We start from the raw sequence: 14,981 nt of genomic DNA, 5'->3' as shown, positions 1-14,981 counted from the left end.
TTAACAGCTACATTCGTGAATATAATTCATCAATCATAGCTGGAGAAAGCAATTGTGCAATTGTCTACAATTAACGACAAAAACAGTTGATGAATGTGCAGCTGAATTAAAGTACTCCCTAGGACAGGCTGAAATTATAAACTGGATCATTTAAAGGAATCTAACAAAGGATCTTTATAATTAAAACAAAGCAAGGTTAGTGGGATGTAAAATTGCCTATAATATCTTGGCAATAATAATTGGATTTTAAATTATTAAAATATGAATTGAACTATAAAGCAAATAAGAAAGACTTTCAAATTATAGAACTTGAGTGATCTTTTGAAATAAATTAATCATTTGCCTAAAATAAACCTCTATCACTCTTTTGGAAGCCTATAGGATATAATTAATGAATATTCATAACAAGCTGGAATGTATTCTTGTTTAGCACTGAATTTGACCTATGATTCACAAGATTCCAATTTTTTGTTTTGTTCTTTAAAATAAGGAAAAATGTATAACCTTGCATTTCTTAACGTTTTGAAGAAGAGAAGCACATCGTATTCAAGTTTAATTATTTAGTGATTATATGGCCCAAATTTGAATATCCTCGTTAATTTAACAAATGCTATTCAATAATTAAACCAATAAGCTTTGGTTTGCTTGAGTTTGTTTCATGTCCTTGATTTGGCAAAAACTGTGTTTAAAAAAACAAAAACCAGCACCTTCTAACACTATAAGAAACTTTTTTCTTAGAGTTGAGAATCTGATTTAAAGTTGAACCAAGAAACCCTGGAAACTCCTGGAAAACAGAAGTTCCTCTATATTTTTTCATGTAGTACCTAATTTATTCTTTTTTCGTACTACTATGTTATTCATTTTACACATGTAGTAAGTTATTAAACATATTGAGGTTTGCAAACGAGGTAAAAAAAATGGGTGCATTTACAAAATTAATTGTGTAGATCTTAAACAGTATTGCTAATTTATAGACTTAACTTTAGACATTGGTGATAAATAATATATTTACCTGAAACTAAGATAAACAAATCCCATTTAATAATGGCTAGATTTCAAGTAAAAGTATTTCAAAATTAGTAATCATATATTTTATTTGAATTGCATTTTTAACCATGTTTAAGATATATCTGCATATGTATATATATTGAGATTTTTTTTCCTTCTGAGAACAACTTTAAATATACTTTCCTTCCAGGCACTATTATTTTAGCTTTGGTGAGAGTTAAATAATATTTCATAAAACACTAATAGTTCGTTGTATTAAAAAAAAGAAAAAAGGGAAAGGTACCCTGTTTTTGGCATAATCATTTCTGTGCCATATTTCTTCCTGTTTCTTATTTCTTAGAGACATAAAGTTTTGTGTTTGTTGTTGTCCTTAGCTTACATATTGCAAGCAAATGCCAGCCTAGATTCAAATGATACGTCTTTATTAGAAAACTTCGATTTAGTTTCTGTGCCCATTCTGACACAACCAGGATCACTTGGTAACAGAGGAGACTAGAGTTGGCCTTTGCATTTGTGGCTGGTATGTTGTTTAAAGAACAGACACAGGGAGAAGTGAACTACCTGGTTACAGGAGAGTCAATGCTGCCATGAAGATATAGTGTGTGTGGTCAGTCCAAGGATACACTAAAGGTGAGAGGTAAAAGAATAGAATGAGCAAGCCAGAGTACGGTCATGGCCTGAGCCATTAGTTTTAGTCTAGGAACTCTTCCCAAGGTGCCCAGGGAATTGAAGCATTGATTATAGGAGGATTAGTTTCCATGTTCGTAAAATGAGAACACACAGACAATTTATCTCTCTCAGTTGCTGTGTACAGACCAACATGTGAAAAAACAGAATACTTATTTTATAACATGGCTGTTATGAAGAGTCACAGTCCGAGCTGGACAAGGATTAAGAAAAAGTTGTTATTTTCTAATTACCAAAAGTAGTGTAATACCTGTACAGGTATTCCTGAAGTTCTTAACGCCTATGTAAATAATTATAATACATACAGAAAAACAAAACAAAACTGAATACTTATAGAATACTCATTATATAGTTTTAGCAGTGATACAAATACATTTTACATCTGGTCTTCATCTCAAAGTAATTTGTAATTGAGAAGTTAGGTTTTACATGCACAAAAAATTAAACAGTTCAAAGTGTCATAGACAGTATATAACTAAGTGCAAAAAATTGATATAAAAATTGCATTGACTTTAAGAAGAAGGACCTATTTCAGTGGACAGTGATGGTTGGGGAAGGCTTCTTTTAGGAGACAAACCAAAACAAGTATAGGCACACTGCATGGGATCAATAAAAGAAAAAAAAAAATCAACCCTAGCTTTTTTTGTGAAAATTAAGATTTAAAACAACAGAAAATACCTTTATGTTCTTTATTATCTAATAAAGCAAATATGGGCATAATTCTATGTTAAAAGTTATAATCTGTCTTTGAGCTCTATATATTACTCTTTTTCTGAGCTCTATATTATTTATATTAAAAAAAATTATAAATGTTTCCAGATTTTTTAATAGTCTATTAAACAACTCTAGCACAGGAAGAAATTGAAAATTGCTGATACAGCCAGACTCTTCCTTGCAGTGTCACTAGAAACTCTATGCCTAATTCTTTTAAGGTTTTGGGGCCAGAGGAAGTGACACTGAGGTGTTACATCTGCTCCTACACTGTGTGGCCACTTTACTTCCAATCAGGGTGTGTTTTCTTGACTAAATAAATCAGGATCTAAAATTTAAGCTGTAATCTTACAGCTTGGGCATGCACTATTTCTTCCAGTTTATAGGATATCTGAGACAGTGCACACCCATTTTCTAATCAGAAAACTAAAACTCAGACACAAGGAAAATTTATTTGTCCAAGTTTATAACACTAATAAAAGGCAGAACTTAAATATAAACTAGTTCTGCCTTCTGTCCCCTTGCTCATCTAGAGATGATGAAAGACTAATTTGTCTGACCTCTCATATTGCCTTTCCTATTGACATTTTTTTTCTTTCAGTCAAATTACAGGAATTATTTATATTTAAAATTCAGGATCTCAGGGTTTCAGGTCAATGACAAGCAATTTAAATTATAACAAACTGCATAAAATTAGAAACTTCCTAGAAAATCAGAACTTGCTGCAATGATATCTGTCCCATTTGGAAGAGAATACTTTGTTTTGTCTCCTGACTTCTTTCCTGTATCCATGACAACTCTGTTTTAGGACAGGAATGAATATAATTGAACAAATTGTTTTCTTTTTCTATTTCCTTTGAAAAATAAACTTACAGTAGAAGATAAAGACCACTTCATTTACTTCCTATCTTGTACAGATACTCTGAGGAAGAAAATGTTCCGTAATTCCCAAGTTATCTGATTTTTATTTACCTCTTTTTTATGTGCTTAATGTATCATAGAATTTTATAGTGTTAAACTGTCTTAATCATTAAAGTTCTGTTTCTTCTTTGCCCCCCCTTCCCACATAACCTGCTCATGTATTCATTCAGTCATCTTTCCATTTAGTCATGTGTTATTGGTGAGTCCATATTTCATGACATGTACATGCAGATCATGTTGGAAACAGAGATGAATAGTGATTGTACCTCATTTAACGAACTTCACATTCTAAGAGAGAGAACCTTATTAAAAGGAAAAGAGAGGGGAAAAATCCATAAGACAGTGGGATAAATATTATAACGCCCAGAACATTTGAGAAATTGGGAGATCTCTTACTTGTATTGAGAGGAGGGAATGACAAGAATTACAGGAAGAAGAAATGGCACATACAGAAATCCTGAGCATGAGCCATTAAAAGAACTAGAAAGGTTTTTCTAGAACATAGAAAAAGTATGCTAAAAAGGCAGTAGATAAGGTTACAGAAGTAGACTGATATCTATATATAATGTTTGGCTATTATCCTGTCTATTAAAAGTAGCCATTGAGAGCTTCCCTGATGGCGCAGTGGTTGAGAGTCTGCCTGCTGGTGCAGGGGACACGGGTTCATGCCCCAGTCCAGGAAGATCCCACATGCCGCGGAGCGGCTAGGCCTGTGAGTCATGGCCGCTGAGCCTGCGCGTCCAGAGCCTGTGCAAAAAAGTAGCCATTGAAGAAATTTAAGTGTAAATAACAGTAATGGCAAAGCGAAAAATGTATCAGAAGGATGGAAGATTTGAGGGAGGCAGAGAAATTAGGAGGCTATTGTAATTGGATGAGAGATGATTAAGGCTTCAATTAAAACAATGTTAAAGTAATGAACAAACAGATTAAAATATATTATGGAGGTAAAATTGACAAGACTGGTGATTAATTTATTGTAGGATGATCTTAAAGTCACATTTCAGCAGATTGAAAAGTGAATAAAGCTGTATGGGTAACTCAGTGATCTGAGGTTATCTTCTGCTACAGAACATTCACATCCTAACTTAGGATATACTCTTTGAGGCAACATGCATCTTATAAATGGTTTAGGCATGGTTTAGGCTTCTCCAGGGCCACATCTCCCCCCTATAAATTGGTGTCTCAAGGAGTAGGAATGCCCTGGGGACATATGCCTAAAACAGCAGTGCTGTTAGGATTTTAAATCTTTAGCCAGGAATTAAGTATAGAACCTTGCCTGAAACTTTCATGCTAAGCCAAGATCCTTAAGAGAGGCTGACGTGGTTCTAGTGGGCTCTCCTTGGTACCAAAAGAAATAAAAGCAAATGCTTATCCAAGTTAGGTCTGTTGGACTCCTGATTAAGACCAGAAATGAGGTAACAGTCAAAGAGTACTAAATATATGAGAATGAAAGCCACTATGTATGAGAATCAACAAGGAAGAAAACAAAAAATTTAGACCCCCAGGGACTACCAAGATTAGAATTGTGAAATACAGGAAATAAAATAGCACAAAATTGAATGAATAAGAAGAGACCATCAAAATGAAGAGGAAGATTTGAAAAATCAAAAAATATAGAATTTAAAAATACAATTTGGAAAAAACTCCATGTATTAATGATTCTTCAGATTAGACAAAGATAAAGGGAACCAGTGACTTGGAACATACATTTTGAAATTTTTCCCAGAATGCAGAAAGAGAAAGAAATGAAAAATGAAGTGATGTTAAGAGATATGGAGGTAAACTAAGAAAGTTTAGTTTACAAATCATCAGAATTGAAAAAGGAAAAAAATACAGAGTAGGGGAGAGGAAATATTTTAAAAGATGATTGTTGTGAATTTTTAAGAACTGATTAAAAATAAGAATACAGTGACACAGAAGTCACAATGGACCTCAAGTAGGCTAAATAAAAAGAAACCCATACTAGATACATGGTACTGAAACTGGACAATGCCCAAAATAAAGAGACAAAAACACCCAGAAAGAAAGAACTGATCATCTACCAAAAGGGAAAATTAGAATAACAGCAACAGGGACTTCCCTGGTGGCACAGTGGTTAAGAATCTGCCTGCCAATGCAGGGGACATGGGTTCTAGCCCTGGTCTGGGAGGGTGTCACATACCGCGGAGTAACTAAGCCCATGTGCCACAACTACTGAACCTGCGCTCTAGAGCCCGTGAGCCACAACTACTGAGCCCGTGTGCTGCAACTACTGAAGCTTGCATGCCTTGAGCCTGTGCTCTGCAGCAAGAGAAGCCACAGCAATGAGAAGCCCGCCCACTGCGGTGAAGAGTAGCCCCTGCTTGCCACAACTAGAGAAGCCTGCACACAGCAACAAAGACCCAACGCAGCCAAAAACAAAGAAAGAAAGAAAGAAAGAATAACAGCAACAAAGAAAGCTAGAAGAAAGTAACATAATACTTTCAACGTGTGAAAACAAAATTCTCAATAATTGTATATGCAACAAAAATATTTTCAAAAATTATTGGTGGGTCTGACGATAGAGTAATTTTGTGACATTTTAACTCACTCCGGTCCCAACCTTTGCTCCCCATTTCAAAGGAAGCCATAAAAATGCAGCACACATTATAAGCACTGTACCAGAGGGAGCATAATAGACCTCATTAGTAAAGAATTTTAAATCACTTACTTGTTCTGATCTGTCTGGTGACTCCCTGGAAGAATGGCTTAAAAGATTTGTTTTATTTTACCTAACCTGGAAGTGGCCCAGAGTGGAAAAAAAAAAAAAAAAACTGATTTCCTGAGGGCATTTGTTGAAGACACTTATAGGCTAATATCTTGGACCTCACTGCCTGAGGTGATAGGCACCTCAGCTGCCTGAGGTGATAGATTAACAGCTGAGGCAAATGATAGACACACCAAAAAGCTTGGGAGGAGCAGCTGGGGAGTGAAATGTACACAAGGGCTTTGAAAAGCTCTGACATATTCCTGGAAATGTAAAGGGCCCTGCACACGCTTAACGTTGTGTTCATGCTCTGGAAAGACCTGAGAAGGCCCCAAACTCTCATCTTTTGCTGATGCTGGGACTCTATGGAAGCAGGAAGTAAATGCAAAGGTAGAGTTGAAACCTGCCTGGCTGAGTGTTCAAGGGCTGTCCAAACACACACACGGCTGCTTGAGAAATTCTGGGAGATTTTTTTGGATTCAGGCATTTAAAGAAATCTCTGTCTAATCATTAGCTGACACTAACATAATGAAACAGAGACTTCAGTGACCACACATGACAAGGAATACACACTTAACAAAATTATTTTAGAAAAGTCAACTCAAGTTTCCTCAGAGGTCCAGATATAGGAATGAGGAGGGAGACCCACGTCTTCACCTAGGATTATGTATTTCCTGAGCAATTACAGCAGGCAGATCAGGAATTGAGTGAAGGTGCTGGAAAGAGAATGGTTAAAGTGTGGACTGGGGGGATCCTTGCTTGGGGGGGAAGGAGATAAATCTGAGCAGTGGTTGAAGGACTAAGAGAAGAGAGGGATCAAAGAAGTGGAAGTTGGAAGTGAGCTTATTTTTGCCTGGGGCCAGAGAGGGACTAGTGAAGGGGAGAGAAAGCACTTAGGCTAGGAGATTGTGACCAGAGAGTAGATTGTTGGCATAAAGATTTACGATGTGAAGCTGATTATGGCCAGTGAGGTGATTTCCTGAAGTGAGGTAGAATTTAAGATTCTAAAGGAATCTTAGATTTAGGGATTTTTGGTTCCCCATTAAAAGGTCAGAGAATTGTGGGGTACTGTGGTGAACGGTTTCCCATGTGGCTAATGAGGTCACCCAGAATGACAATAAGTCAGATAAGAAGATGCATGGAAATAAAACATCATATATTAGTTGCTATATGACTCATAAGGGTCAGAGGTAGGAGGACAGACTTTCAGACAATTGATGCAATTTCTCTGGTGTGTCTGAGGCATGAGTCTCCCCCACCCCACCCCCTCCTCTGCCACCATGCCTCTTGGCTTTGCCCATCCACTTGTTCTGTTCCTGAGAATAGTACCTATTAACCAGCCAGACACTGAGTCTCTCCTTTCCAGCTGTCTTCTGTTAATCTATTTAAATGTAATCTGCACTAATTTGCACATATTAGATTTTTTTCCTGGCTTTCTTCAGCCTTCATGCACTAGACAAAGCCACTGAATGAAATACTCTAATCTCTCACATCTCTTTTCTCTTTTGAAGACTATCTATAAAATATAGACCAATGATGTCATCAAAAGTTAATATTTGGAGTTTAGTCTTTCTTTAACTTCTTTTATTTTTCCAGCTGCCTCAGTGATTAAATTTAAGACTATCCATATGATTGTTTGCCCTCCAACATCATTTACATAGGAGTTTGAGCCTTTTTTCCCCAACTATTGTGGTTTCTAGCAGATTCCCCTAACCGTTGTGTCTTTGAATAATTTATGTTGTCGTTAACTTTCATGCTGAAGACTAGACCATATTCCCATTGGAATGTGCCTGTGTCCCTCTTATGTGATTGAAGAGAATACTGCTACATGTTTCCAAGTGATCTCTCTACCTGTCCTGCTGCTATGCAAGATTTTAGTGGTGCTTCCGTGCTACTGCCAGGAAGTTCCCGCTGGTCCTAGAGTGACAGTCATAATTTAACCGAAATCTCATAGCGGAGTAACAAAATCTGTGTCAGAACACACATGGATTTTGGAAAGATTTCTACTGAGAACTATCTTGAATTGAGTGCTGCTTGGAACTCATTTCAAGGTAGTTCCATCTAGAATTAAGAATCTGATCATTTAAGTGAATTTTAGGTGTCCGTCCTATTGTCTGTATTAATTAAAGAAAGAATCCAGTCTATAGATTTCCTAACATATGGTCATCCAGTTTTGTGTGAAAATTTACTTCCATGGCAGTGAATTTTGTTTTTCTAGCCATTTAAAAAAGTGTCAAAAATCCTTGGTTTTTAGTGCATTAAATAACTTAATTGAATTAACTGAATCATTTGTTCACAAGGCACATTATATTTAAGAGGCATTGCTGTAAAAATATAATAGCGTATTTCTTAATTATATGATTTAGCTTTATCTAAAGTTTATGCATAGTTAATACTTGCAATACTGAAATTTGGTTATTGAAAAAAATTGGATTAAACAAAGCTATTAAGAATAATAATTCCAAAGGTATTTTTCTTTTCAGATTGCTATGCCATGCTATGAAGGACCATATAGTTCGTGTTGCAAATGAAGCTGAGTTTATTTTGAACAGACAGAGAGCTGAGGATGTACATAAACATGCAGAGTTCGAGGTAAGGTTTGGGGATTGAGTTAAATTCTGCTTTTCTGTTATAAGTCGGTTGTCACCAATGGTAACCTTACATAAGGTTTTTTTTTTTTTTTAAGAGAAAAATTTCACTGAAGTCATTTCAGTAGTTTTTAAAAGCTTTAGTAAATGTCAAATACAGGGCACTTATTTCTTTTTACCTCATTTACAACATGAAGAGACCCGTCCTGCCCTGTTCCTAACCAGTTGGTGGACTGAAGTTGTTCTGACTTATTCTTAAAGGCAAATACAGTTTTATAATGCAATTCCTTTAGTAATTTTTCAGCATAGTTTACACACCATTAGATATGGGTGTAACAGTGGTTATATGGAGAAACAGTTTTACCATTCAGTAATTTATTATTTAATAATGTATCTATCTTTATTTAGAGTGGCCAAAGATTATTTTAGTTCATATTTTATATTTATAATTATATTTTAGTGACAAATGAAGCAATGCCATTATATATGATATAAATGTAGATCTGTATGTATCGATCTATATATGGAAATGTAATAGTTGAAAAATCCTCATAAGTACAATTAACTATCATTTGAGTAAAGAACAAATAGCTGTCATTTCTATTTTATATGCAAAAACTAAAGGATGTTCAAGCACTATATATTACATACTAATAGTTTTTTAAGAACATTATTCTTATATTCCTAGCATGTCAGTAATTATTTGACATTATTTGTATCGTCCTAATTCAATAACATTGGTTTCAGAAATATTGAGGTGACCTGGTGTTTGGCTTAGGTTGGACTTCAGTGGTCTTGAAAATAATATATAACTCCACCAATTTATTCTCCTAATACGACATGCGAACAAGTGTGGTGTGGCTGGAAGCCAGAGCCCACGGTTTCAGTTTTGACGAGGTTTTTATCTCAGTAAAGCAGCTCTCTTAGCCTTGCAAGTTGATGTCCTAGGTCTAGTGATCTCTGACCTACCTAGGTAAAAAGCATGAGGCAGGGGGCTTCCCTGGTGGTGCAGTGGTTGAGAGTCTGCTGGTCGATGCAGGGGACGTGGGTTCGTGCCCCGGTCCGGGAAGATCCCGCATGCCGTGGAGCGGCTGGGCCTGTGAGCCATGGCCGCTGAGCCTGCGCGTCCGCAGCCTGTGCTCCGCAACGGAAGAGGCCACAACAGTGAGAGGCCCACGTACCGCAAAAAAAAAAAAAAAAAAAAAAAAAAAAAAAACGTGAGGCAGAAAAATAGCTGTTGTCACTTTAAAACTCATAACCTCTGCTTTATTTGTCAGATGAGACAGCACACACTTGTCACATGGGATTACACCTTATTTTGCAAAAAACAAACAAACATTTTAAACTCTGGTAAAAGTCCATTGACAAGTGTTTGTCAAAATGAAGTTTTGTATTGCTTCAACTGTAAATAGCATCTGATATTTATAACATTGGGTATCATGCTGTAATTTGGATGACAAGAAAAGATTGAGTTCTTTGAATATAATATGTTTAGGTATAAGATATGTCAGAACTCTAGACAAAATAAGAATATTCAATTAACTTTTGACTTCTGTTAGTAAATAAGGCTTAGATTATTAACTGAATTCCCTGCAGAATCAGTTTTGAGTTGATCATATATCTACTAAGAAAATCAGGATATTTTGTGGGAATATAAGCAGATCAATATTTGTCATGTGAAAGCATTTAAAATAGATTTTCAAGCAGCTAGATATTAGTTACAAGCTCTAACATATATTTAACCAAGGTGATGTTAAGCTAAGGGAGGTGTTTCTCGACCTTTTTCTTTGTTGCTCCCCACAAGGAAAATTTTTAAATATTTGTCATCCTAATCAGCCCCCACCTTGATATATTGTATTATCATCAATATGCTGCATATCTGTTTGTGTACCGTATATGCATCTGTGCTTTATACATTAAAAGAGTAAGGTTTTTTTCACGCAACTCTAATACCAGTTTTTACCCCCTCGGGGATGAATGAGATCACTCCTGTTGATGATGCATGGCTAAGGGAGGTGTAGAGGCTATGAAGGGGATATGAAGACTCAGGGTTTTTAGATTGTGTACACATAAAATAAACTACTAATGTAAACCTAATTTTGAGAGTATTGTCATTGTTACTTAACGAATGTGCATTGTTTTTTAACCCAGATGTTTCGATTTGTTCTTTTTAGGTTAAAGCTGTATTAGTAAATGCATTGATTATGTGTACGTTTGTGCGTGTGTGGTTTACCAAACTTATATCACTTTTAAATTGTAAAAGATTTTGTAAAAGTCATAACATTTTATACTAGGACTTTTTGAGGAATTTCTGTATCTCTCATATAGACCTGTAATTAAGAGAAAAAATGTATTTAATTTGAGATGGGTACTTCACAGTTAATTTTTTTTGGCTAACCACTGTAATTGTTAAGGAAGAAAAATGAAAATTTAATTTTACTCTCCAAAGAGCTAATGAAATATTAACCTCATTATGGAGGCAGATCATTGTACTAATTGGTGATTCCCTGTACAAAAAGATAAATTGGAAAATGAATTAATCCTTCTTAGGTTACTGTAGGGTTATTTCTCTGGAAGAGATGACTTGTGGTAGTAGTCTGTATCAATAGATAATTGAAAGGAATATGTTCAGATACCTTACATGAAAGATTTTTACTTTGTAATGATGAATGTGAACTCATTATATGTATTTTTTTAGATGTACAAAACTTTTTTTGTAGTTATATGACTTGTATTACATACATGATAATGTTAAAATCTGCAGTCACTCTACCCTATACAAAAATTATTATACAAAACAAATCAAACTTATGGTTAAAGGGATATTCATCTTCATGTTCATGTTTGTATTGAGCCTTTTTTTTTTTTTTTTTTTTTTGCGGTACGTGGGCCTCTCACTGTTGTGGCCTCTTCCGTTGTGGAGCACAGGCTCCGGACGTGCAGGCTCAGCGGCCATGGCTCACGGGCCCAGCCGCTCCGCGACATGTGGGATCTTCCCGGACCGGGGCACAAACCCGTGTCCCCTGCATCGGCAGGCGGACTCTCAACCACTGCACCACGAGGGAAGCCCTGTATTGAACCTTTTTGATACATAATGAGATTGATTACCTGTGTTGCTAATACCAATGAACTTGAATACAGATAGCTGACAGGACAACTGATTATTAGGGAAGATAAGATTAAGGTAGTAGTTATCATGAGAAACTTTGAATACATTAGATTCTAGAGCTAGGAGACACTGTAGAGAAAACCTTGTTTTAGCCCTTCATTTTACAAATGTAAAACTGAATACAGTGAAAAAAACAGAATTTGCATAAAGTGTGAAATTAAATCCAGGTCTAAATTCCTAAACTACTGCTTTCTCTTCTACACCACATTGCCATTTACAAAATGGAACACTATATATTAAGTGGCAAGTTTTTGATCTATATATAATTATCAGGAACATAACTCTTATTTTAAGTGAGATATATACTGTATAGGTTAAAATAATAAGTAGGTTTACATTTTTAATAAATCATTTTGTTTTTAAAATGCTTATTTTTGGAATATGTTAAAATCAGAATTTCAGAATTGGAAGGAACCTTAAAAGTCATTAATTACTTGATTATATTACTTAATAATATTCAAATTACTTTACATATACTTTATGTATAAACACGAAGAAAGAACATATTTTACCAGTTTGAAAGGTGATTATATGTGTGCGTGTGTGTGTGTGTGTGTATATTTTAGAATAAACTTTCAAAAGATTACATTATCTGAGTTTTTTAAATTGAATCAATAATCATTTCTTTCTTACACACAGTAGTGGTTTATTATCATGCACTGTTTGTATTTCTTTGTAGTCGCAGTGTGCCCAATACGCTGCTGATAGAAGAGAGGAAGAAAAGATGTGTGACCATCTCATTAGTGCTGCGAAACATAGGGACCACGTGACTGCAAATCAGCTGAAACAGAAGATCCTTAACATTCTCACAAATAAGCATGGTGCTTGGGGAGCAGTTTCTCATAGGTGAGTTATAAAAAACTAGAAGTAAACAGTAACTCATAGGTTAATTATAGTAGTTATAAGTAAAAAAAAAAACTATAAACTTAAAACTTCCTTACAAAATATGATTTTACAGTGTAAAAAAATGACTTAATTTTTTTCCTGAAATCTTTAGTAATGACTCTTGAGAATGGTTTAAAAGAAAATCTAAACTTTTAAAAATAATCTAATGGAAATTTTTTTCTAATTCATAATAATATGTAACATAATACAAAATTTGTTTAGGCAAGTATTTTAGACTGCCATCTCTCATATATAACATGGGTGTTAGTTATAAGAAGTGACTTGTTTTTAATCTTTCAGAGCCAACTCTTCAAATTATTAAATTTATATCATTCTTAATTTTTTTATGCACAAGTAATAATAATATAAGCGTTCACTATGGAGAAGTAATACATTCTTTTAAAATTTTTTCTTCTATATTTCTCTATGGAGTCTTTCTTAGGAAAGGTTTCATCTCAAATTAGGGTATTTATGATATTATAATAGAAACAAAACCAAAATTGATTGTTTTTGCGTTACAAGTGTTTTTCTTCCTGAAGTTTTGTGCGCATAAAATTGTTTCGTTTTGTTTTGTTGTCCTCTGCACAGTGCCTTCTAGAAACATAGTAGTGAAGCAGGTCACTATATTTAGATTGCTAATGTTCTTCATTTGTATGTCTTCATTTTATCTTATCTCATTGACTGTTTTTATTAAGTCTCTGGCAGAATTTAGGGATTGGGTAAATGTGGACGAGACACTAAGGAAAATTCTGGTAGAAGTGATTCTGTTAGTTAGAGAAGAACATCTAGAATATGGCCAGGATATTATTTGACAGACTGTCCTGGGGTCTCAAGTATAAGATAGATTTAAGAAAACTTTATTATTTGAATTTAAAGTAAAATTATAACATAATGTCTTTAAAAATAGTTAACACTCTCCTTAAAAAACTAAAAATAGAACTACCCCATGACCCAGCAATCCCATTACTGGGCATATACCCGGAGAAAAGCATAATTCAAAAAGAGTCATGTACCACAATGTTCGTTGCAGCACTATTTACAATAGCCAGGACATGGAAGCAACCTGTGTGTCCAATGACAGATGAAGAAACGAAATTGAGTTATTTGTAGTGAGGTGGATGGACCTAGAGTCTGTCATACAGAGTGAAGTAAATCAGAAAGAGAAAAACAAACACCGTATGCTAACACATAGATATGGAATCTTAAATAAAAAAGGTTCTCAGGAACCTAGGGGTAGGACAGGAATAAAGATGCAGACGTAGAGAATGGACTTCAGGACATGGAGAGAGGGAAGGGTAAGCTGGGACGAAGTGAGAGAATGACATGGACATATATACACTACCAAATGTAAAATAGATAGCTGTTGGGAAGCTGCTGCATAGCACAGGGAGATCAGCTCAGTGTTTGTGATCACCTAGAGGGGTGGGATAGGGAGAGTTGGAGGGAGACGCAAGAGGAAGGGAATATGGGGATTATATGTATACGTATAGCTGATTCACTTTGTGATACAGCAGAAACTAACACACCATTGTAAAACAATTATACTCCAATAAAGATGTTTAAAAAAAGTAGTGGGGGCTTCCCTGGTGGCGCAGTGGTTGAGAGTCCGCTTGCCGATGCAAGGGACACGGGTTCGTGCCCCGGTCCGGGAGGATCCCACATGCCGCGGAGCAGCTGAGCCCGTGAGCCATGGCTGCTGAGCCTGCGCATCCAGAGCCTGTGCTCCGCAACGGGAGAGGCCACAGCAGTGAGAGGCCCGCATACTGCAAAAAAAAAAAAAAATAGTGAACACTCAATATTTGTTTCTTATAGTAATAGCAATACCACCACATCTAACATTTATTAAATATTTATTGTGTGCTAGGCACCATACTAAGAACATTACATGGGTTATTTTGTTTAACATTCAGAACATCTCTATTAAGGTTGATACTGAATTTTTTTTTTCATATTACAATGAAGAAATTGAAGATTTCAGAGGTTAAGTGAAACTTAGATAGTATCACACAACTTGTACAAATAGAAGCAGAGTGTGTCAATCAGGGTTCTCCAGAGAAACAGAAAAGAACCAATAAGATATATGTCAGACATAGATATAGATAAGATATAGCTGTGGATATGAATATGGATATGGGTGTAGATATATATAGATTTATTTTAAAGAATTGGCTCACATGCTTATGGAACCTGGCAAGTCTGAAATCTGTAGGGTGGGCTGGCAGGCTGGAAGTGTAGGCAGGATTTCTGTCTTGGGGCAGAAATCCTTCTTCTCCAAGAAGCCTCAGTC

The 14,981-nt window shown here is 35.5% G+C and overlaps 1 protein-coding gene across 7 annotated transcripts in view; it reads left to right on the top strand.

Moving 5' to 3' along the window:
• Positions 1-14,981, top strand: part of NBEA (neurobeachin) — a 630,249-nt gene that overhangs the window by 319,556 nt on the left and 295,712 nt on the right. For all 7 annotated transcript variants that reach the window (XM_067713386.1, XM_067713385.1, XM_067713382.1 and 4 more), the window contains 2 exons: positions 8,536-8,644; positions 12,489-12,655. In XM_067713386.1, coding sequence (XP_067569487.1) covers positions 8,536-8,644; positions 12,489-12,655 — 276 coding nt within the window. The remainder of the gene's footprint in view (positions 1-8,535; positions 8,645-12,488; positions 12,656-14,981) is intronic.

Source organism: Pseudorca crassidens, chromosome 18 (genome assembly GCF_039906515.1).
Source record: "Pseudorca crassidens isolate mPseCra1 chromosome 18, mPseCra1.hap1, whole genome shotgun sequence".
In the NCBI taxonomy this organism is placed as follows: Eukaryota; Metazoa; Chordata; class Mammalia; order Artiodactyla; family Delphinidae; genus Pseudorca; species Pseudorca crassidens.
Note: the sequence above shows the minus strand (reverse complement) of the source record. Positions and strands in the feature narration are given on the sequence as shown.